Consider the following 24421-nt stretch of genomic DNA (forward strand, 5'->3'; position numbering starts at 1 on the left):
CCCCTCCAGCACTCTATGTAAGATAGTGTGCGCTGGGTCTACAAAGTAACAAAAGGTAAGTAAAGTCAATTTCACTTCACTGCACTTGTAAACAGTAGTTTAAACAAGAGACGGGATTTAAACCTTTGGTAAATCTGAAAGACTTCCTTGTGCCACTGCACTGAAGGTGCTGTGTGTCACAATGTAAAAGGATGAGGCCTATGGAGTATGTCAGACTTCAAACCAAAAGAAACGCAGTGTTCAAATTGAAGAAAAATATATGAGAGAGGAGGAAAAAGGTCTCACTCTCACCAGGATAAAAATTAAAAGTCCTAAAGTCTAGCAAAAGAGCTTGTCGTCTCTAAGGTAGAAGGGAATTAGCACATTTCTGAGAATTCTCCCTAACAACGCCCATGTCAACACCTATTTTAATTTAAAACTGCCAGAAAATAAACTGAAATGTTCAAAACTGAACACTATGAAAGGGGGGGGGGGGTTCTCCCAGCCCTTTAAGGTGGGTTAGCAATGCCTTAGAGATGGACGGTGGATGTAGAGTTTACTCAAACATCAATAATAGAAACAACTCAGGTAGTTGGCAAAAAATACTGTTTTAATATCAATTATCTAAAACAGGGAGTACAACGTACATCAACAGACAGACCTCATCATGATCTCTCTCGAGACTTCTCAAAACATTTCCTAAAAAATTACATTTTTATAGTAATAAATCGTCATAGGGGATGTTTAACCTGCGTATCACTAACGTCATCCTATGTGGCAAACTACAAAAACCTAATGGTGAGTGTAATAGGTTCTACAAGGATCTAGGTTTACGACCCTTACGCGTTTAGGGCAGTGAAACAATTTGATTGGCTTCTTCGCATTAGGAGGGGCAACTAAACCCATCCCTAAAATATGTCACTATAAACGTCACTAAATATACAACGTCTAATTGGCTACACAACTATAGGACCCTTGATCATGCAGTCCTCATCATTGGTTACTTTCTAACCTCCGTCAGTACCTTCCTTTAGTTTAGTTTACTTTATTACATTTATATTGCGCACCAATAAAACCATAGGTGTGAGGGCGCCAATAGTACAAACAACATAAAAGACAACATATTATACACATACTAGAGCATAGTGGCCATATGGTATAAGCCAAACCAGATAAACAACATAACAGCTCCTTATAAACAGGATAAGTCAGAGAATCATGTTACAATTCGACGATCCTCTGGGAAAATATTTACACAATCTTAAGAAATCAGGAAGAGTACTAGCCCCGCATCCTACTAAAATACAATCCATATTAGGAAGCGAGCACCAGTCTCTTAAATCCAACCTGCGTAGTATCTTTAGGTCAGATAATCTCGCCACGCCTGGCCCAGTTCTCTGTCTTAACCAGGCTAGGACTTTGTTCCGCAAGGCTTCCCTGGGCTCCTGACCATCTGCCTTATGAATATTCGCAATGATGAAGTTCCTCTTATCCATGATGAAGTTATGAATGCTTGCGCCATCTATTTTAGTCGTTTGCGACTTTCTCAGACGGAAGTTCTGCGAAAGTCCCAGTGTAGAAGTTGCAGATGAATGCTTAATTCCTTTTTCCCCCCAATTTCGAATCGTGTGCCAAGAAGGACGGCGATAAATCCTGTACGGGGCCCATGATGACAGTAATTGGCATTTCATCCCCTTCCTTCATTGCCACTATCGGAATAGGGAGAATCGCGGGCACCTTGATGCAGCAAACAGTCTGGGAGGCTTGATCACATAGCTTCATTTGTGTGTTTGTTTGAGAGACATTGTCTCGCTTAGATGCCTTAGACACCTGGCCTAACAGCCTCATCTGTTTGAGATGCCATATTCACTCTGGGAGGTTGAGAATCCAGCACCAAGTTGCTCAGCGAGTTTACCATTATGCCCAGGTCAAAGGGACTGGTGCATAGGATTAGCTCTTGCATTATTCTGGCCATAAGGCCCGGCCATTCAGCAAGCGTTGATGACTCTGGTTGGGAATCTCCAATACATATGTTCTTGGCTATAGAAGGTTCAGACCCTTCCAAGGAGGAGAAAACAGCCGGAGTAAGGACTGGCTCCATGATGTCTCCCGATATACAGGTAGCACATGTTCCAGATCAGTGGTGGATTATGCCGATCTTGAATTAGGCATTTACTAGCAGCGACAACCTTGTCTAGTTTATCTTTTCTGCTCCGGGAGACTGCATCGCAGTCTCTGTCTCCTTCGGGAACTAAGAGCCAGGACCTCTGTGACACGGTCTCTGGTCACCATAGGAAATGAGGCCACTGAGCCCACGGGGCCAGTTTCAAATAAACTATCCCTCACCTCGTCACAAAGCCCAGGGGTAGGGTATTCAGGCTCTCGGTTTTTAGCTGGTAGTCTCTGTTCCCGCCTTTTTGTTGGTGGCCATGGACACATCAGTGAACTTCAGGAGAGGTAATCAGCCCCGAGCTTCCAAGGAAGGCTGTCACCTGGAAAGGCCCTAGTGAATCACTCAAGACTCACGTTAAAAAGGATGCTCCACTAGGCTCAGGGGAGATCTATATATCTCTCCCTCTCTCCCTCTCTCCCTCTCTCTCTCTCTCCCTCTCTCTCTCCCTCTCTCCCTCTCTCTCTCCCTCTCTCCCTCTCTCTCTCTCTCCCTCTCTCTCTCCCTCCCTCTCTCCCTCCCTCCCTCCCTCCCGTCACAGCCTTGTATACAAAAAAAGAATAAAGGGAGGAAGTGCCTAATATGTCGGTGCCTCTGAAAAAAGTGTTGATCTTATTAAATTTCACGGGCAACGAAGGACGGGGGCCTCACCTCTCTAATAGCCCCCAGCCTCTGGCCCAGAGCGAGGTATCCCGCGACTTGTAGGAGGATTGAATAGGTCAGCGGAATTCCAGTGCCGAGCTCCACGTTACCGCGCTGGAGACCGAAGGAATCCCTGGAGCTGCAGACGTCTGCGGCTAGCACGTGTGGTTTCCCGACCTACATTAGCAGCATGGAGGCTGAGAGTCCAAGTGCAGATGAGCTAGTCTTAGCCATAGCTTCCCACCAATTAGCATATCCATCCATCATCACCTCAGTGGTCCACTGTCAATTAGGTCTTTGAACTTGGCCTTGAACATGTTCTTTGCTCTGGGGAATTCACGGGCGTGAAGGCATGCTCTACCCTTGTGCATAGGTGTGACCATCATGCTCGTCCAACTTCTTCTCCCCACGTGACTAAAGACCACGAAATTGAGCTTTCAGTGTATTAAAATACTATTTTTTAATAGACCTCTGACGTCTTCTTGTTTTTGTCCATGCCTTCTAAACAGGAGTTTCGTTCTTTCACACGATTTGCATCCAATGTCAGCACACCCCAGTCTGATATGGCTTTGGCTTCTTGGCTAGTCCAACCTCGCCTTTCTGAGTTTTCGTCTGTAATTCACTTGTTTTCTAACTATGCCACACTTGGAAAATGGAAAAAGCAGCCTTCCTTCTTTTGCTCAGCTCTGCTATTGTACGTTCTATTCACTATAAAAGCTAGCCTTAAGAATACTTCATTTGCTTGCGTTTCTTTGCATGCGTACATGTGTGAAATAGCTTGATCTCTTCATTACTTCTATAGATAAGTTTCTTCATCTTGATCCCAAGATGTCATTTATCTTGATACGTTCTTGATGCCTTATGGAATTGCCTGCAGTCTCTAGTCTCTACATCTCTTCTCTATTGTTATGCAGAATTGCATGCAGTACCCTCTGGGACCACAACACATAATTAGGACTACAGGTGTTGGCCAAACCAAACCTTTGGTATAAGTCTGTACCACATAGTTTTTGGTAGCAAGTTCAGCAGCCAGGCTTATCTCAAAAGGGAATGTGAGCAGTACAAGTAGTTACACAGAGGACTTTCAATCACAGTGGTTCAAGTATACACTTCTACTCTATACTCAGGGTTTCTTGGTAAAACAATTTATTACATAATCATTTAGAAAACATTTCACTAGCATAAAACAACTTATTATTATATACCAATACACTTCAATACAAAACTAAGTTTTTGAGACAGTTTGAGCTCCCCTGAAATAGGAGCCAAATGGCAGTTCAGTTACTTAGAAGTGAGAAAAAAGGACAAGGTAAGCAGAATAGATCACATATACTTGTTAGACAGTGCAAATAGGTTCAGTTCACCAGAAGAGTTCAATTCAAGTCAATAGGCCAGGACAAAGTCAATAGGCTAGTGTTCTGGATAGGAAAGAGCAGTTCTGGTATCAAACGGTAAAGCCTTTGCAAAAGTTCTCAGTAGTAGTTTATGCAAAAAATAATCATATGTCAGGTCACAAGCTGATTAGCCCTGTAAATTGGGAAAGTTTCACGAACTTTCACCGCGAGAGTGGCGTTCTCTCAATCGGGTTGGCACAGTACCTTAATATGAAGAACAAAATGCAGCTGAAGACGTTGGTTCCTGGCAGGTCCAGCAGATCTCACTGTTCCTGAGCCTCAGTTGTGGGGACAAGAGGGAGGGCGTCGGGGGACTCCTGCACTGCACGGGATCGTCGAAAAAGCAAACAAGATGGAGTCACTTCAGTTCCAGTAGCTGTAGATTCAAGCACACAAGCTGGTGTCCCTCTCCCTGGTTAATCCTAACCAGCCTTGAGAATGGTATCCAGGTGGTTTACGAGTCGATTGGTCCCACCAACTCAAAGGAAGAAGTCGTCCTAGAAGGGGCTTATCTGTCGAGATGAACTTGGCAATTCGGACCTGCAGCAGGGCATCACCGGGCAAACCAACGGTCCAGGAGTTGCAGCAGCCAGCTCTTCTTCATTGCTTTCGGTTCAGTGGTCGTCTCTGCTTTCCAGTCCAAGAGACTCACCTTTTAAACAAGTTTCTCCCTTTCATTCCAGCCTAGCTGTCACTCACCCAGCAGGGTGGCTGTTCTTGCCGGACAGTCAGCCAATCACGTCAGGGTGCATTTGGGTCTCCTAGGAGACTAAGCACAGGGAGTTTCGGGCACCTCCCTCACTTCCTGCCCACCCCAGACACTCAGATGCCAGAGGAGGTCTTCCGTCCTGAAGCCCGCCAAAGACACACGAACAAAGGGACCAAACCTGGTTTTTCGCGCAGAGACAAACACTAGAAGGACCTTTCCAAAAAGAAACGGCGAAAAAAGAAGACCGGGGCCTGTTTAAACAAAGGGACTTAAGGCACCATCTTGAAAAACATGGCTCCCGTGATTTTTAGCTACCGGTGTTTGCGGTCGGTAAAAATCATGGTAGCTTGTTGTAAAACCACTGCCACCAGCCTTTTCACTAGGAAAGTGTAGCATTTGACTGCTACATGAGTATTTAGAAACATGGGATACTATGTAACCCCTCCAACACTCCATTGTAAGATGGTGTGTGCTGGCTCTAGGAATTTGGAAAGACTAGTAAAGTCAATTTCACTTAACATTCTCTGGGAAACAGTAGTTTATCCCAGAGAAGGTATTCTAAAATTTTGGGAAGTCTAAAAGACATCCCTGTGTCACTGCACTGAGGGTGCTGTTTAACACAAATGAAAAGATGATGCCTATGGAGTTATCTAAAACCCCATAATCAAAGAACACAAGTGAAAAACACACATCAAAATACATGAAAGAGTGGGAAAAAAAGCTCACACTCTTTCCAGGTAAAAAATAAACAAGTCCTCAAAATCCAGCAAAGTTGCTGGGGGTCTCTAAGGTGAAGGGAATTAGCACATTTATGAGAATTCTCCCTAACATCTATATACGTCAGCTTTGCATTATATGACAGTGACGTCACCATTCGTCTTCATCATTCATTTGCTCTGTTTCTTCATGGATTTTATTCAGATGACCATCGTATTGTCTCGTGTGGAGGTATGGTTTCCTCAATGCCAGATTCTCCTTGGTATCGGTATCTTCACTGGTATTGCACATGTTTCACACTCTGGCATCCAACATATAGGTGCTATGGGCGAGATGGTTGAGGTGGCGGTACTTAGCTCCAGCTCCTCAACTAGATGGTGCCATGCATGCATGTGAATCCCAAAAATGTTTGTGGTGCAAAAATATTTTTCCTCATAACCAGCTATGTAATAGTGGAATCTTCTCATTCAAGAACAGAAAATAAATCTTAATGTAGACGGGTACATGACCCAAAATATGATAAAAGTATCTAACATACCTTCTCCAAATTTTAACATGTTCCTGATCAGAGTAAGATTTAAGGCACTCAGATATTCGGTCTCCAATTTTTAACAAACAGGTGCGTGTGTGTTCCAGCTGATCCTGCACAGCCATTCCTTTGTCTGGCTTATCCAGCTGCTTCAGTGCCTTTTTGACCGGTCTCATTCGCTCTTTGCACTACAGGGTTCAGGAAAAAAGAAACCCACTGTTTAATTCAAACGAAGCATTGCAACAGATTTAAAGCTGTATGGTCACCAGTACCCAAACTAGATGGAAATATGGACATGTCTAGAAGTAGTGCATAAAGTGCTCTACCATTGGCATTACAATGAGACACTGGTGAACCACCGTCTGATGTATGCACTTACCAATACAGTAAGACATTAATACAGTAAGCCACCTTCCTGCTAGAGTAAAGGTGTTCAAAAATCCAAATGCTAATGTGTGCAATGACAGGCAGAAGCATAGACTAAAGTGTATTCTGTGTTACAGAAATCAGATTAACAAGAAAACTTCTTGGGTCTAGCAATGCATATCGGGCATGAATTTCTTTGCATTAAAAATACACTTACTTTTTTTCTCCATCACCGGCATCATGATTATAATAATAAATACATTAAATTATCAGTGCATGAGCAGGATCCTAGAACCCACTAACAAGCACAATCTGTCTTTAAAACCAAGTTGATTTAACAATAACGACTTGCATCTCAATGTATTTTATCATTATCATGGGAATCTGAATATAGCTCAAAAGAGAGAAGCCCAAGGCCGCTCTGGTATCAACCAAAGTGTTTGCATAGGGAATCATGACCCGCTTGGGAGTCGGTCTAAGAATGGTACAAGTTACTTACCTGTAACTCTTGTTCTCCAGCATGGGTCTGGCATGGATTGACATGCTAATGAATATTCTTCGCTGTCAGGCTTGGAATCCTTGGTAAAACTTAAAACTTAAACTGATTGTCTCCTCCATAGCCTATCAGTGTCCTTGGGGTCATACTGCCCGCAGCCAATGACATTCGTCCACCTAAGCTCCACCCCTTGTGCCCATCTTCAGAGCTGGTATTGCATGTAAAGTGGCGGTATGAACCAAGAGCCAGAGAGGTGAAGGAGGGACGGTTCACATGTGAATCCATGCAAGACCGATGCTGGAGAACAAAGGTTACAGGTAAGTAACTTGTACCTTCTCCAGCATCTGGTTTTGCATGGATTTCACCTGCTCATTGTTAGATATGTTTTTCTAAATTCCAATTGGTATTGGACTCTACAAGACTTATCCCTTAGTTCTAGGGCTGCGACTTCTAATATAGGCCTATACTACCCTAGGCTGGTCGGGTGGCAGAGCAGCCACACTTATTTTAGGAGAAGTATGTGAGCTGTAAATCAGTACAAATAAATCGGAATATACATAGATCCAAAGAAACACCTACACACTTGTAGTTATATAGAAAATAGAAATTTATTTGAAATTTAACAAGGAAGTTCAAATATAAAGGAATTTTCTATCAACTAGCAACATTTAATGTATATTTAGGATAGGAAGGCAGAATAAAGCAGGTGAGTAAATTGTTATATACTTTTCTGGTCCACACGGAGTGACTTCAGGTCAGTAAAAGTGACACAGCAAGGAATCCTAGACTTAATCAAAGTATGCACATTTTAATAGACCTATTTTTAATAGAATTGTGGACAAAATTCCCAATGTCATGTAAATTATTATGGGATTCATATGTGTTCTTTATCCTATTACTATATCGTGTTTTGTTTGTAATGTGATTATGTTGAATATGTTTGTCTGTATGGGATTGTGTACATGTATTTTTTTGCTCAAAAAACACAAATAAAGAAATACATTTAAAAAAGTACTTATTTTAAATTTACTCTGCATTATTCAGGTATAGGTCGAGTTCAAGAATGGAAAGAGCAATAATCACATGAAAGCAATACTTGTAGCAACTATTATAAGGTTTAGGCAGTCTTTTCCCTAAGAAGAAAGGAGTTCTTCAGTTCAGGTCTGGAGGGAAACCAGGAATGCCAAAGCCAAGAGGGTCAGAATATTAATGCCAAAGTCAAAAGGAGAGCAATAGTTCTGATGGAACAAGTTAGTTGATCTTTGTAAAAAAAAAGCACTGGAGCTTAGTAGAAGCCTTCCTGTAGTCACAAGCTGTTAAGACGGGGCGACTGCAGATTGGGGGGAAATCCAAACAGTAGAAACAATGCTCCAAAAGCAAAGGAACAACACAAATGGCTTCAGTAAAGATTACCAACAGCCCCACAGTACCTTGAGAGCGAAGAAGATGATGCAGCTAGACAACTTCTGGATGCACAGCTGCGAACCCGGTCTCCTGATCCTTGGTCATGGTGACGAACGGGGGGCAGGGGGCATGGATGGGCTCCTACAGCAGTAGTCGAGAGAGGGACTCACCAGCAAAGAATTCTTCTTACTCCCGTGTCGGTTCGTGGTTTTGGTGCCTTTTTCTCAGCGGCAGTAGTAAACTATCCGCGCTGGTTGGAACCTTCTATTTTTTTCGGTCCTGCACTCTGGTGAGGGAACTCGGAGGAGAGGATGTGTGCTTCGGTGGCATCCACAGGGATGCCACCGAAGTTTCAGCTAGATTCGTCAACGGCAAGATGACACACTCCAAGGTGGTCGAGGTACCCTGGGAATTGGGATTCTGCAGCCCGGAAAGGTCGCACAGCATCGGGGGATGGCTCAAATTGAAGTGTGTTGAGGCTGGGTATGCCCACCAGCCCAGTCTCGTCATTGGTGGAGCTTCCCTGTCGATTCAAACACGAGTTCAGGACAGCAGCTGTACTTCAGTAGTGCTTCTGCAGTTACTGGAGGTGCTGCAGGTGTCTCTGGTTGTCTTCTGGTTCGGAGCTTCAGTTCTAGTGGTCGACTTAGCCTTCTGTCCCAAAAGCCTCGCCTTTTGTCCCAAAAGCCTCGCCTTTTGTCCCAAAAGCCTCGTCTTTTGTTCCAAAAGCCTCGTCTTTTGTTCCAAAAGCCTCGTCTTTTGTTAGGGAGTTTTCCTAAAGTCCACTTGAGGAAAGACTTCATAAAAATATCCCAATGGTATACAGGTTCCCAATGTTAGGGAGATTTATTATTGTGCATCATCCCCTCTTCTAGTGAGTCCCCCAACACGTTTTGCTGTAATTCTGGACCTTTTCTTTCAACCCTGAATAAGTGGTGCCTTTTCCATTCATTCATTAATTCATTCATTCTTGTGGGCTCTGTCTTTTGCAACTCCATTCTTTGTAATCTACCTATACTATCGAGTCTGTCTGTTCCATAGCTTTCAAAGGCATCTGTGTTTTACGGTGTCCAGTCAACTGGTCGACAACAAACTGGTCGACTGCAATTTGGTCGACACCATTTGGTCGAATGCCAAATGGTCGAATTTTTTTTTTTTTTATATATATATATATGTGTTTTGTGGGTTTTCGTGTGGGGAAAAAAAATAAAAAAGAAAAAAAAGGGGGTTGGGGGGGGACCCCCCCCAAAAAAAACCAAAAAATGGGTAAAAAAAAAAAAAAAAAAAAAATTCGACCATTTGGCATTCGACCAAATGGTGTCGACCAAATTGTCTGTCGACCAAATGTTTTCGACCATTTGACTGGTAACCGTGTTTTACTACTGCAGCACAGAGCTCCTTATGGGCAGTATTATTGGGGACCCCTAGGGTCCTTCTTTTTTCTATATCCTTAAGTTAACTACAGTTCTTATGGATAGAGAGCTCCTTGGTGTCTCTCCCAAAACGCTATGGACAGAGATTGGCAGACCCCCACCTTCAGTGGAGTGCCAAAGGGATACTTAGTATCCCCCTTATCTCTGCTCCTGTGACTTTTTTGTCACAGACAATCCCCTAGTTATGGCTAGTGGCAGTGGACGTGTTCTACCAACTATTGTGTATTTTTCATATCTCAGGTTATATTCATAGTCTCGATAGAGCACAATAGGGGCACCCAAGTACCAACTTGGGACCTCCCTTCTTTTTTTTCGCCATTACTAGTGTGGTTGTTCTTTGTTGGCCCTTATTCTACCATTGTGGAGGGGGTGGGTTTGTGTGTGTGTGTGTGTGTGTGTGTTTTCCTTTGGCAGGAACCAGTAGGTATCCCCACCTAGGCTCCAGAATGTCTGGGCAAGAAGGAAGTGTGGAAAGAGTATTTCACCCCCCCGGTCCTTTGTCTGCCAGAGTGCCTGATTAGGACCAGCTCCCACGGGGGTCTGGCTGTCCTGATTGGACAGCCAATCAGCCCTTTCTGTAAAATGCTGAGAGAGATTGCTGAGGAGTGTGTGCTAGAACTGTATAAAAGGTGAGGCTTATGGAGTGTAAAGAAGTTGACCACAGGAAACAGAAGTAAACTAAGAAGACGACTACCAGAGACGCCTGCAGACCCTTTTGCAAGACCATGAAGCGACCACTGCTGTCCTGACCCTGTTTTCTATGCGCCAGAGCACTGAAGAGGAAGACTCCTTCCCTTTAGATGGTGGGAACAACCAGTCCCAAGACGAACTTTGAAACAAGCCATCTTCCAAGGACCCAGGAGCTTCCACAGCTGCGGAACCCCAAAACCAGGAAACCTGCAGCTCATTTTGAGTGCATCGTTGTGGAAAGGCCGAATCCGTCCAAATCTGTGCTGAGACTGTAAGGACACGTCAGGGATCCAACCCAACTCACCCAGACCCCCTCACCAGAGTGTGGGACTCCAGGAAGTGAAGAAGATTGTCCAGGCGATTCGTGTCCTTTGTTGGTGCTGCGAAAAAGGCGCCAAAACTGCAGAGTGAACCAAGAAGTTTTTGAAAGTCGTGCTACAGGTCCTCCCTCCAGACTGCTGCTGAGAGACACTGTGCATTGTCCTGTCCTTCCTTCCAGACCAAGGAATCCGGAGGTGGGGCCAGAGCTGCCACATCGCGGAGGATCCAACACAAACACTTTTTTCAAAATCAAAGGTACTGTGGGGAAAAAGGAATTGCTTACCCGATTCCAATAAGTCACTCCAGAGTGTTGGAGTGCACGTAGAGGTGTCCAGGGCAACCCCCTCTTACCTCTGCCTCAAGCTGCTGCTTGTGTCCCCTTCTCACATCTGTTTTGAGGGCTCCTTTGTTATTTGCTAACTTGCTGCTTCAATAACTTTAGACACTGGAAGAAATCTGCAGGAACTCTTCATTGTTCGCTGTTTGGCAGGACTTTAAGCCCTCTCCGAACTGCCTTTAACTAGGGTTACATTTTTGGACTTTAAAGACTTGCGAGGAGCAGAAACCGTCTCTAGAACCTTGAACTAAGCTCATGTTGCACTAACCACTTTTTTTCCTCTCTTTAAGTGACTTTTCTATTTGTGTTTGCAGAGTAAATCCATTAGCGTATGACCTGTTGAAAACTGCATGTCCAGTTAGGCTGGGATGAAAGGGAGAAAACTGTTTAAAAGACGGGTCTCCTGGACTGGAAAGCAGTCGACCACTGGAACGAAAGAACCGAAGACGAGCTGGAAGAGGATGGCTGCTGCAACTCCTGGACCATTGATTTGCCTGGTGAAGCCCTACTGCAGGTCCGAATTGGCAAGTTCATCTCGACAAACAAGCCCCTTCAAGGACGACTTCTTCCTTTGAGTTGGTGGGACCAATCAACTCTTAAGCCACCTGGATAGGATTAACCAGGGGGAAAGACACCAGATTGTGTGCTTAAAGAACAGCTACTCAGACTGAAGTGACTCCATTTTGTCAGCGTTTTCCAACGATCCCGCGCATTGCAGGAGTCCCCCGACGTCTTCGCTCTTGTCCCAACGACTGAGGCTCAGCAACAGTGAGATCTGCAGGAACTGCCAGGTACCATTCTCTTCAGCGGCATCTTTTGCTTCATACTAGGGTACTGTGCCAACCCGATTGAGAGAACGCTTCTCTCGCAGTAAAAGTTTGTGGAACTTTCCCAATTTATAGGCCTAATCATCTTATGACCCAACATATGATTCTTTTTCGTACAAACTACTTTTGAAAACTTTGGCAACGACTTTACCGTTTACTACAAGAACTGCTCTTTCCTATCCAAGACACTAGTCCATTGACTTTGGCCTGACCTATTGAACTGAATCGAGTCCTCTAGTGAACGATAATTATTTGCACTGCCTAAAAGTATTTGTGATCTATACTGCTAACTTGTGCCTTTTTGCTCCCATTGAAAGTAACTGAAATGCGATTTTGCTCCTATTTCAGGAGGGCCTTATTTGTTCAGAAACTTATTGGTTTGCTATTGAAGTGTGTTTGTGTATAGTATTAAGTTGCCTCCTTCTAGTGAATGTTTTCTAAATGATTGTGTAATAAATTAATAAGTGTTTTAGCAAGAAACCTTGAGTATAAGTGTCTACTTGAACCACTGTGATTGTAAGATCTCTGTGTAACCTCTTGTACGACTCACATTCCCTCTTGAGATAAGCCTGGTTGCTCAGCTCGCTACCACAAAAATGTGTAGTACAGACTTATACCAAAAGTTGGTTTTTGCTTACACCTGTAGTCCTAATTGTATGTGGTGGTCCCAGAGGGTACTGCGTGCAATTCTGCCTAACAGATTGCATCTGCTTGGTTTACTCTCCTGCCAAGCATACCACTTTCCCTTGTTTGCTGCTTTTTCATTCAGGGTCCCAGACCCTCTCATTCTTGACTTCTCATATGGGTGCAGGTCACAGACTCGCACTGTGTTGTCATATCAGTTTGGTTCACTCTCCTGCCAAACACACAATTCCTCTCACTTGGTTATTTATGGGGTCCAAGACACTCTTATAATTTGACTTTCACATGGATGAGGGTCCCAGACTTGCATTGTCCCTTCAGGGTCTTAGACCCTCTTACTCCAGACTCTCTCTTCATCCTCTTACTTCCCCAGTCCTCCAACGCCTCTCGGGAAAGCCCACGGACCTGTTAGCTTCTGTGTTGTAGTTACTGGCGTTTCCCGAGCAGCTGTGTTGTGCGTTGAGACTCCGGTAGCATTAAGGTAAGCGGGCGGGATCTGCAGCGGCCCTGCAGACAACTGACTCGGCTGCGCCAACTTTCTCGCAGGTGCTTCGCCAGGTCCTGCGGTGCCCAGAGGTTCATCACGGAAGCAGCACAAGAGGTCCTTCCAGCTCAGACCAGGTCCGAGTTCTGCCCTTTCTCTGTTCACGGATTCCCGTTCAGCTCCTCTCTGCTCACCTGATGCACGGCTCTCGTAGTTTGTCCTCGGAGGATCGTTCTCCTTTCGTATCCCAGCTGAGATCATTTTGAACTCCCACGCTGGTTTGTTGTTATTATTTGGACCAATGACATCTTGTGAGAAGATAGACTTCTCACGCTGATCCTTCAAAGTACTCCTCGACTCTAGGTCATCATCTTCTCAATACCTCTTTTACAAACTAGATGTAAAATACCTTGCTCAGTCTTGTCAAGTATGTTATTTTGACTAATTTGACAATAGAAAACATTGGCTTTGGCTATAGGATGGAAAAGGAGGACTTGGTAATAGAGAAGGGGTCAGTGGCACTGAAGCAGGGGCATACCGCGTCTCCTGGGAATAGTCGTCCCCAATCCTATAGGGGGCTTCCTTCCCCCATGTGATTCTCCCAGGGGGATATTGTACTATGAATGCACCGCCCTGGCTCCATGGAAAAGGTCCCCCCATAGTGGAGAAGGGACTACACATCCTCAGGTTTGTTACACTATCTTTTGAAGGCGACTTGTGGCATGAGCTACTCACGCAGAACAGCAACGATCCTACTGAGGTAGCCCATTGGACAGCTGGTCATTCCACCGGGTGGTCCAGGGACACTTCCGAAATCTCGGGATGGCTAGATCCTTGCTAATACATCGAGACTGGTTGGTCCCATCATTCCAAGGGTTGACGCACCACTCAGCGCCTTCGCAGATCAGGTAGTCCAGCAGGCCAAATGCAGGAAGGGGATGCCGGGCCTCTTGGGAGTCATCCAGAGATCTTCAGTCAGCTGCTCTTTTACACAGGATTCCTGGCTACAAGGCTGATCTGAAGAAACGTCTGCATGAGTCGTCCTCTTATCCTAAACCATGGCTGGAAGCAAGTCCAAGCCCAGCAATGGTAAGGATCTGCCCCTTTCAAACAGCCAACAGTGGTCCAATCAGGGACCCCTTTGAGTTTCCCTCATGCCCTACCTTGAGACTTTCAGGCACCACGGATGTGGAGTGGGACCAGACAGTCCCATCCCCTTCTCGGGCACCACATACACAAAGGCATCACTATCTCGCAAAAGCAGGTGCTTTCCCAGGCAAGTGCATGACCAATTCAGTGTCACTAACCACTTCTCATGGGATGTCCTGACCTGTGAAGGCAGGAAGAAGTCCAAACAAGAATATGGTCAAAGAAAAAGCGGGTGGTGCACGTAGTCGTACGTGTAAACGCAAATGTGCACACTAGAAATAATACATAAATGGTAAAAATATGATGGCTGCCATGAGCTTGTATTTAGGCACATACAAAAGTAACCGAAAATCCCACATGTAAAAGACTAGGGTGATACAAAATCATCCCCCCACTTCACTGCATTGGAAGATGCTGTGTGCACAGTTAAAAAGTTACCAAAAAGTTAAAAAGAGAAAAGGGAAACAGTTTCCCAGTACTGACAGCCTGAAGGACTGATCAGTTTCCCCATAGCAAAATGAGCAAAGGTCCAGGGGAGGGAAGTCAGGACAGGTTCAAAAACAATAGCAAAATGTTTAGGGGTCCAAAGAACTATAGAGGGAAAGTTGCTAAAAGAGAAATCTTTCCTAACACAAAAAAGTGAAAAATTGATTTAAAGTACCCCTGCACAGGGCTTGCAAATACACGAGTAGATTTGATTAAGGTTGAGTGGCACTTGCATGATACTCTAACTTGCTAGTGAGTACGATGAAATTCAGGGATCTTTGAGACACTGATTTGACATTTACTTTGCAGTAAATGTCAAATAGACGTCTCACTCTACTCGGCTGGCTTCTGGGTAGCAGCAGTGCGCTAAACATGAAGTAAACTTATGGTGTTTTGCAGCATTTTACAGAACTTAACCTTTTGGATAAACATCGCCATGGGACAAGTGCATTTCTCTTAGGTCGAGTAGACTGTAAATATTCATGAGCATATGAATCCATGCCAGGCCCCATGCTGGAGAAACTAAGTTGCTAAAACTGCTGCACTAGCAGACGTTTCAAGATTTTGGGATGTCTGTATTAACACAAATCAGAAAACATAACTGAGGTAAACAGAACCTCTGCACTGGTAGCCTTAGAGGCTCAACAGTGCACCAAAAATAAAGCAGCTCATCAAGTAATTAAGTGGAAAAGGCTTTACTTGCACAAACGCCATGGAATGGATCAAGACAAAGACAAGGCTGCTGGGGATTCCCATGAAATCGATGAAGGCAATATGCAAAAAGAAAAATCTTCCCCAACTGTCAATTTGAATTCCCGGAATACTTTGTAAAAGCACTGTTCATACTGTAAACATCTGAGAAACGTCCTAAACGGTTCTATGTCTTATGTTCGGTATATATGAACCTATTGGTAAATACACATATGTATTAACATGTATTAATAAAAACAATCTTTATACTGGACAGACTTTTTTCAACATAAACATCAATATCTTAAGAACTCATGTATTGTATTATGCCTTAATCAGTTGTTGCTTATTCTCTTAGGTGCTATATAAAAACGATCCATTTATTCAATATGAGCTACTCCAATAAGGGACAGACGCACACACTTTACCTTCACCAACAATTGCCTTTTCAACCAATTGGAAGAGATGTGCTTACTGTACTGAAGGTCTCCTGGTCAAGTTCGTCTTCCTCGTCGTCTCCGATTGGAATAGGGTCATTCCCTGCAGTAATATGGACTGGACCCTGGGACTTCTTCGCTTTACTTCCAGGCTTTGCCTCACGTTTAGGCTTTTTAAAAAAAGAAAAACAACAAATAGACAACCACATTAGCCAATAAAGGACTACTGAAACATTATATGAAGTCTGATGATTTGAGGTTAGAGTACATTTCAAATTGTATATATGGACTTCCAGTCCCAGACTTAGCCCGTCAAGAAAGAAACATCTCAATGCATTTTGTATTGCTTAACATAACTGTCTTGGGAATAATCCAAACTGTGGTACTGGCTTCAGCAGTTCGGTTGTTAGGCAGAATTGCATGCAGTACCCTCTGGGACCACCACATACAATTAGAACTACAGGTGTAAGCAAAACCAACCTTTGGTATAAGTCTGTACTACACAGTTTTTGGTAGTGACCTGAGCAGCCAGGCTTATCTCAAGAGGGAATGTGAGCAGTAAAAGGATGTTACACCGAAGTCTTACAATCACAGTGCTTCAAGTAGACACTTACACTCAAGGTTTCTTGGTAAAACACCTATTAATGTATTACACAGTCATTAAGAAAACATTCACTAGAAGGAGGCAACTTAATATCATACACAAATACACTTCAGTATCAAACCAGTAAGTTTCTGAGTAAGTTAGGCTCCCCTGAAATAGGAGCAAAATGGCATTTCAGTCACTTTAAATAGGAGTACAAAGGCACACGTTAATAAAATAGATCACAAATACTTTCTTGGCAGTGCAAATAGTTTCAGTTCACTAGGCCTGTGCCAAAGTCAATGGGCTAGTGTCTTGGATAGGAAAGAGCAGTTCTTGTAGTGAACGGTAAAGTCTTTGCCAAAGTTCTCAAAAGTAGTTTGTACGAAAAAGAATCATATGTTGGGTCACAAGCGGATTAGGCCTGCAAGTTGGGAAAGTTTCACAAACTTTCACCAGAAGAGTTAAGTACTCTCAATCGTGTTGGCACAGTACCTTATTATGAAGAAAAGATGCAGCTGAAGACGTTGGTTCCTGACAGTTCCTGCAGATCCCGCTGTTCCTGAGCCTCAGTCGTGGCGACAAGAGGGAGGATGTCAGGCGACTCCTGCACTGCGCAGGGACTGGTCAAACAAGCTGGCAAAATGGAAGATCTTTGGTTTGAGTTAACTGTCGTCAAGCACACAAGCTGGTGTCCTTCCCCCTGGTTAATCCTAACCAGCTACAAGAATGGTATCCAGGTGGCTTACAAGTTGATTGGTCTCACCAACTTAAAGGAAGAAGTCGTCCTTGAAGTGGCTTCTCTGTCGAGATGAACTTGGCAATACGGACCTGCAGCAGGGCTTCACCGGGCAAACCAACGGTCCAGGAGTTGCAGCAGCCATCCTCTACCAGCTCGTCTTCGGTTCTTTCGTTCCAGTGGTCAACTCTGCCTTCCAGGCCAAGTGACTCGCCTTTTAAACAGTTTTCTCCCTTTCATTTCAGCCTAGCTGCCACTCACCCAGCAGGGTGGCTGTCCTTGCCGGATAGTCAGCCAGCCCATTACGCCAGAGTGCATTGGGTCTCCTAGGAGACATAGCACAGGGATTTTCGGGCACCTCCCTCACTTCCTGCCCACCCAAGACACTCAGGCGCCAGGGGCGGTCTCATAGAAACAAAGGGGTGACTTTAGCAAAACAGAAAGGTGATGGCTGCAAGGTTTTGAATTAATCATAACCACGGGAAAAGCTCTGGGCATCTTTCCCCTTCTGTAATGGTTTGGCAGGCGAAGAACGATTGTCTGGAGGGTCGCCCAGAGCAATGCCAGAGGTTAAGATTAATTCTAAACCTTCCAGCCATCACCTCTTTGTTTTTGCAATGTCACCCCGAGTGGGACGGGTATGCCCAGACGTGCGTCCCGTGCCTGCTGGGCCTAGAGACCCAAGCTACACCTCACTGATGAGGCCCAACAAGGCCGAAACATGTTTGGGGATGCTTGTGGTCTCGTGCAGAAGGGATGTGACCTAGCAGTTCGGGCTGGACTACCCCTTTTGGGGTGGGGCAAGCCTGATTTGCATATGGTCTTTCCCCTTCTGTAATGGCTTGGCAGGCGAAGAACGGTCTGGAGGGTTGCCCAGAGCAATGCCAGAGGTTAAGATTCATTCTAAACCTTCCAGCCATCACCTCTTTGTTTTTGCTATAGAAACAAAGGGACCAAACCTAGTTTGGCATGCAGAGACAAACACTAGAAGGACCTTTCCAAAAAGAAATGGCGACAAAAGACGACCGGGACCTGCTTAAACAAAGGGGGCTAAGGCGCCATCTTGAAAAACATGGCTCCCGCGATTTTTAGCTACCGGTGTTCGCGGTCTGGAAAAATCATGGTAGTTTGTTGTAAAAGCTCTGCCACCAGCCATTTCAATAGGAAAGGGTAGCATTTGACTACTACATGAGTTTGAGTTTCTAGACACAGGGGATACTAGGTAACCCCTCCAGCACTCTATAGGAAGATAGTGTGTGCTGGGTCTAGGAATTTAAAAAGACTAGTAAAGTTAATTTAACTTTACATTCTGTGGGAAATTTTAGTTACTTACCTGTAACTGTATTTCTCCAGCATTGGTATCTTTCATAGATTCAGATGCTTGAATATTCCCCGTCGTCAGACTGGGAATCCTCGGTGATAAATTTAATAATACATTTTTTTTTTTTTTTTAAATATACACACACTGCTACCTAGCAGTGCATGTACATAGCCCATTATGGCCTATGAGCCATTTCATTGTGTAGTCCCTCCACCTCACTTTGGTCCTTTATGGCCCCAGCCAATGAGGTGGCAGGGCTTAAGCTCCGCCCCCGGCAGCCATCTTCAGATTTTGAACCGTAGAGATTACAGTATGATGGATGCCGAGCATAGGAGCAGCCTCTCAGGGGAGGCGGGCGGGCGCATGTGAATCTATGAAAGATACCAATGCTGGAGAAATACAGTTACAGGTAAGTAACTAAAACTTCTCCAGCATTGGATCTTTCATAGATTCAGATGCTTGAATAGAATACCAAGCAGTTAAAACATGCCACCATAATATACATATATGCATAAATACAGAAAAACATATTTCTGGTCAAACCTTTACCATGCAGCAACACAACGGTTACATACTTCGGGAAAGGTGGGAAAGGAGGCTGATCCTACCTTATACAAAGAGATGGCGGAGCACTGCCTGTCCAACTGCAGCTTCTTTGTTGGTATCTTCAGTCAGGCAGTAGTGGTTCGCGAAAGTATGCAGAGTGCTCCACGTGGCGGCTCTGCATATGTCCTTCAAGGCCACCCCTGCGTGGAATGCTGTTGACGCCGCTCTTCCTCTGGTGGAGTGCGCAGATGGCGGTCTAGTTAAAGGGTCGCCTTTCAACTGATGGCAGTGGGTGATGCAGGACGATACCCAGCGTGCCAGACTTTGTTTGGATATATGCTGACCCTTGGTACGGCCAGAGAACGAAATGAATAGCCGGTTTGAGGAGCGGAACTCCTTGGTTCTTTGCAAGTAAAACTTCAACACTCTAGCAACGTCTAGAGAATGTAATGTCTTTTCCGCTTCAGAAGCGTGATTCTGGAAGAAGGTTGGTAAAACAATGCGCTCAGTGAACGACATCTCCGAAAGTACCTTGGGGAGGAACTTCGGGTGAGGCCTTAAGATGACGCGGTCCTTCTGGAACAGAGTAAACGGAGGTTCTGAAGACAAAGCTTGCAACTCACTGATCCTTCTGGCTGAAGTGATGGCTATCAGGAAAGATGTCTTGAAGGACAAGAATTTCATATCGCATCTGTGTATGGGTTCGAAGGGAGGTTGCATGAGGGCTGTTAAGACGGTGTTGAGACTCCAGTCTGGAACTGGTGTAGGTGTAGGCGGATAAGCACATCAGTCCTTTCAGGAAGATCTTAACCGCTGGTAAGGAAAGTAAGGCTTGCGTCTCCGCGGTTACTGTGTAGGCCGCTATGGCTGACAGATGGACCTTGATAGAGGACAGTGAGAGCCCTGACTTAGCCAGGTGCAACAAGTAGGGCAGAATCTGATCAACCGAGGCCGAGAGGGGATCGATCGCAGAGGTCTCGCACCATTTGGAAAACCTGGTCCATTTCCTGGTGTAGGTAAGTTGCGTGGACGGGGCTCTAGCGGCCCTGATGATATCCCAGCATTCTGATGGTAACTTTAGGTGCATCAGTTTGCGCTGCTCAGGAACCATGCTTTGAGAGACAGGCTCCTCGGGTCGTGGTGGAGGACCTTGCGGTTCTGTTGTGTCAGTAGATATTGATGTGACTTGAGACGAATCGGGGGTCGGCAGGATAGGTGCCTCAGCGTCGGGTACCAGACTTGCCGTGCCCAATCCGGTGCAATAAGAATCAAAGAACAATCCTGTTCTTTTACCCTGCGAAGTACCCTCGACATGAGGGGAATGGGTGGGAAGGCGTAGAGGAACTTCCCCGACCAATCCACTGAGAACGCGTCTCCCAGTGATTGGTGCTCCGGGTATCTTGAAGCAAATCTCTTGCATTTTTTGTTGTTCCTGGTGGCAAAAAGGTCGATCCGCGGATGGCCCCATAAGGCAAAGATCCGTTGGGTTTCTTTTTCGTCCAGCTCCCACTCGTGTGACGCTGTGTACTCTCTGCTTAGTCTGTGCGCTAGTCATTGTCCACTCCTGGAAGATGCTCTGCCCTGATCTGTATCCCGTAGCGCAAGGCCCATGCCCATAGCTGTTGGGCTTCTTGCGACAGGATCTGAGACCTCGTGCCTCCTTGCTTGTTTTTATAGTGCATGGAGGTCGTGTTGTCTGTCTGGACTGTAAGAACTTGACCAGCTATAACCGGTAGGAAAGCTTTCAGCGCTAACCTTACGGCCCTGAGCTCTAACACGTTGATGTGGAGCTGGGACTCTTGTGCCGACCAAGATCCCTTGGTTTGGAGGTCCGCCAGATGAGCGCCCCAGCCTGATAAGGAAGTGTCCGTCCGCAGCAGGAGGGTCGATGTCGGTGCTTGAAACGGCATTCCCTGCAGAAGATTCCTCGGAACATTCCACCATCGAAGGGCCTTGTGCAACGTCGATGGAATCTGGACAATGTCTTCCCAGCATCCGAATGCTTGTTTCCATTGGTGGTCCAGAGCTTCCTGAACCGGTCTCATGCGAAGCCTGCAGTTCGGTATGAGGAATATGCATGATGACATCATGCCCAATAGGGATTTGTAAGAGCGTACAGATGTTGTCTCTTTCTGTAGGAAGTTCGAAGTTGAGCGTAGAATCGCTGCTATTCTTTCTGTGGATGGCCTCACTCTGGGAATGCTGGTGTCGAGTTTGGCTCCCAGGAAGAGAGCTACCTTGCTGGGAACGAGGCAGGACTTCGTCTGGTTTATGGAGAAACCTAACTCTTTTAGGAGGTTGACAGTCCTCGACACTGCCGAGCGAGCCTTTGCAGCGGAACTTGCCTTTATCAGCCAATCGTCCAGGTATGGAAAAACGTTAGTTCCTGCCCTCCTGAGACTTGCCGCTACCGGTGCCAAGCATTTTGTGAAAACTCTCGGAGCCGATTTTAGCCCGAACGGGAGCACTTGAAAATGAAAGTGGAGCTCTCCCACTGTGAACCTGAGGAACTGTCTGTGCGCTGGATGGATCGGAATATGGAAGTATGCGTCCTCCAAGTCTAAAGTGGCCAAGAAGTCGTGCTTGTTTAACCAAGGTAGCACCCCTTGTAAAGCTACCATCTTGAATGTTATGCGCTTGATGAATTTGTTGAGTGCCCTCAGGTCCAAGATGGGTCTCCATTGACCGTTTTTCTTTTGGACGAGGAAGAATCGGGAGTAGAAACCTTTTCCCCTCTGAGAATACTCTACTGCTGCCTTCTGGAGCAGTTTTTGCACTTCGGACATGACCTGTCTTAGCATATGCACTCTGCGAGATGTTGGAGGCAGAGAAGGAGGTTGGTCCAGAAATTCTAAGGTGTGACCCTTTCGGATCACCTGCAACACCCATCTGTCCGATGTAATTGACTGCCAGCGCTGGAATAACTGGCTCACCCTTCCCCCCCACCGGGGTGTGGTGAAGGGGGGGAGAAAATTGGTCGTCAGTTTTGCTTGCCTTGTGACTTCCCTTGGGCGGAGCCACGTCTGCCTCTATGGGCGTATCTGTTGGATGACTGATATTTATTGTCTTGGTACGTGCCGCCTTGTGCTTTTTGACCATAGGAGGAACGACCGTATCCTCTGAACTTGGAAGATGAACCTCTAAAGGGACGAAAAGACCGATGGTCCTTACTTTTGTCCTTTAAAGAACGGATGGCTCTGGCTGTGTCCGTGTCTGTCTTGATTGCCTTCAAATGGTCGTCTATCTTTTTTCCAAAGAGATCTTGGCCATCAAACGGCATGTCTAATATCTGCGCCTGGACTTCAGGTCTAAAGTTAGTAGCCTTCATCCAGGCCTGCCTTCTGAGCACTGTGCCGTGCGCCATCTGCCTGAAGCCTGATTCGGCCACATCAACCGCTGCGTCGATCATGTGATCCGATGTTGCTTCACCATCCGCGATTATCGATTTTGCTTCCTCCTGGAGCTCCGGTGGTAATTGCTTCGCCAAGTTAGACATGCGGAGCCAAAGCTCGCGATCGAACCTTGCGGTCATGGCCAGCGCATTGCCCGCTCTGATTGTAAGGGATGCAGAAGATGATACTTTCCTGCCCATGGCTTCCAGTTTACGTCCGTCCTTATCCGGTGGTGCCGACAACGGTGAGGAGGGGTTGGCGAGTTTCTTTCTGGCCGCCACTAACAACCGAGTCTGGTTTTGTATGACCCCTCAAACAAAGCGGTGCCGAATCCGGAGCTTTATATTTCTTTTCTGGCCTGGACACCAACGCCGGAGTCGATAAGGGCGTGGATAGGATCTTGGATCCGGAATCCCAGATGGTATCCAGGAGAGGAATTGTGGTCACTGTCCTCCTTCGTTTGTCCCTGATTGCCTTTCCACCGAAGAAACCTGAATTTTAAACAATTCTGCGGCTTTACCTATAATGGTGTGGAAAGAGACGAGATCATCTGGCGGTGAGGCCTTGCCCGGCGAGTCTCTCCTCCTGGGCTTCTCGACTACGTAGTCATCCCACTCACTGGGTGCGTCTGGCTCCTGTGTTATTTCTCCTCCTTCTGGTTCCGAGAATTCTCCAAAAGGATCCTCCTGCCAGTCTGATACCGAGATGGTGGACGGTACCATCGTAGGATCCACGTCCGGAGATCGCGGTCTGTGCGATGACTGTGGTGACGGGACTCTTGTAGGTGAAGCACTGTGGGTGCTGCTCCTCGGTCTTCGAGCATGTGATCTCATCCGTTTTTGCGGTCTACTCCTGTGAGGAGAGCAACCAGATGTGCCTGGAATCGGAGATGACTCTCTAGGAATAATTCCTGCTTCTAAGGGATTAATCGGGATTTGCTTCTCCCTTTGCCGTTTGTAAAATTCTTCTACAATCCTCTGCACGGATATCATGAGTATCGGGTCATGAGGATATTTGGATTCTCCCGTGGACGGGTGCCAAGGAGGGCTGTATTGTTTCGGTAAGTGTAACGCTCACCTGATTCTCGCAGAGGCGCCGGTCTTGACTGGGCAACTACCGTATCTTCAAAGGTGATGTGTAGCACCCGGTTGGCTCTTTGGGCTGGACCTCTGTGCACTGTATGCCTGACGTGTAGAGTAAGATGTCTGCAGATAGAAAATATGGGGTTAATGAACTGGGGTTATTGGGGTGTCCCTATCTCTTTCCTCTTCTCCTCTCCTGTAGACCCCCAAAGGTTAACGCTCTCACCTTAGGTAAGTGAATGCCGAGCTCTCCATCTGCCTCGGGGCAGGGTGCTGTAACCAGTTTCTTCACTGGATAGGTAGCGCAGGCCTCTTGACTTCAGAGGACTGCTGTCCGTCGTTTACTGCACGAACGGTAAGTTTCGAGTCATTCAAATGTCTTTAAAGTCTTTAGTAATGATGTCTCTTGTTTTGCAGGGTTCCGGCGATGGCGGATGACGGGCTGAAGTGAGTTGAAGATGGAGCCTGTGTGATGAATAGAAGCGCCTGGAAGCACGTAAGTAAGCGCTTGTTGCCTGCTTCACTATGCGCTCTAACTGTCTTTTTATTTTGCAGGTACGAGTTCGGAGCGGCTGCAGGGTGCCGGAATACCCACTGGATTAGATGTAGAAAGGAGTAATGGCACGTGAGTATTAAAGTTCCCCAATGTCTTTAAACGCACCTTGTTTTGTCTTTCAGATGCGGGATGCAGCGCCGAAGGCCTCCGGAGCGTGCAAAGAGTTGGTAAACTTTTGTCTTTCAGATGCCGGAATGCTAACCTGTTCTTTCTTGTCTTTATAGGTGTTGCTGAAGACTGGATTCAGGATGGTAAGCCTTTGCCTTTAGGCCCAGGACCGGATGCAGAAGAAACGATGAG

General features: G+C 45.8%; 1 protein-coding gene across 4 annotated transcripts in view; it reads right to left on the bottom strand.

The window, feature by feature from the left end:
* Positions 1-24421, bottom strand: part of CHD2 (chromodomain helicase DNA binding protein 2) — a 1289637-nt gene that overhangs the window by 144507 nt on the left and 1120709 nt on the right. For all 4 annotated transcript variants that reach the window (XM_069625070.1, XM_069625072.1, XM_069625071.1 and 1 more), the window contains 2 exons: positions 15941-16072; positions 6150-6328 (listed from right to left, as the gene is read on the bottom strand). In XM_069625070.1, the coding sequence (XP_069481171.1) occupies positions 6150-6328; positions 15941-16072 (311 nt within the window). The remainder of the gene's footprint in view (positions 1-6149; positions 6329-15940; positions 16073-24421) is intronic.

This window comes from Ambystoma mexicanum, chromosome 11, assembly GCF_040938575.1.
Source record: "Ambystoma mexicanum isolate Mex_15411 chromosome 11, UKY_AmexF1_1, whole genome shotgun sequence".
NCBI classification, from domain to species: Eukaryota; Metazoa; Chordata; class Amphibia; order Caudata; family Ambystomatidae; genus Ambystoma; species Ambystoma mexicanum.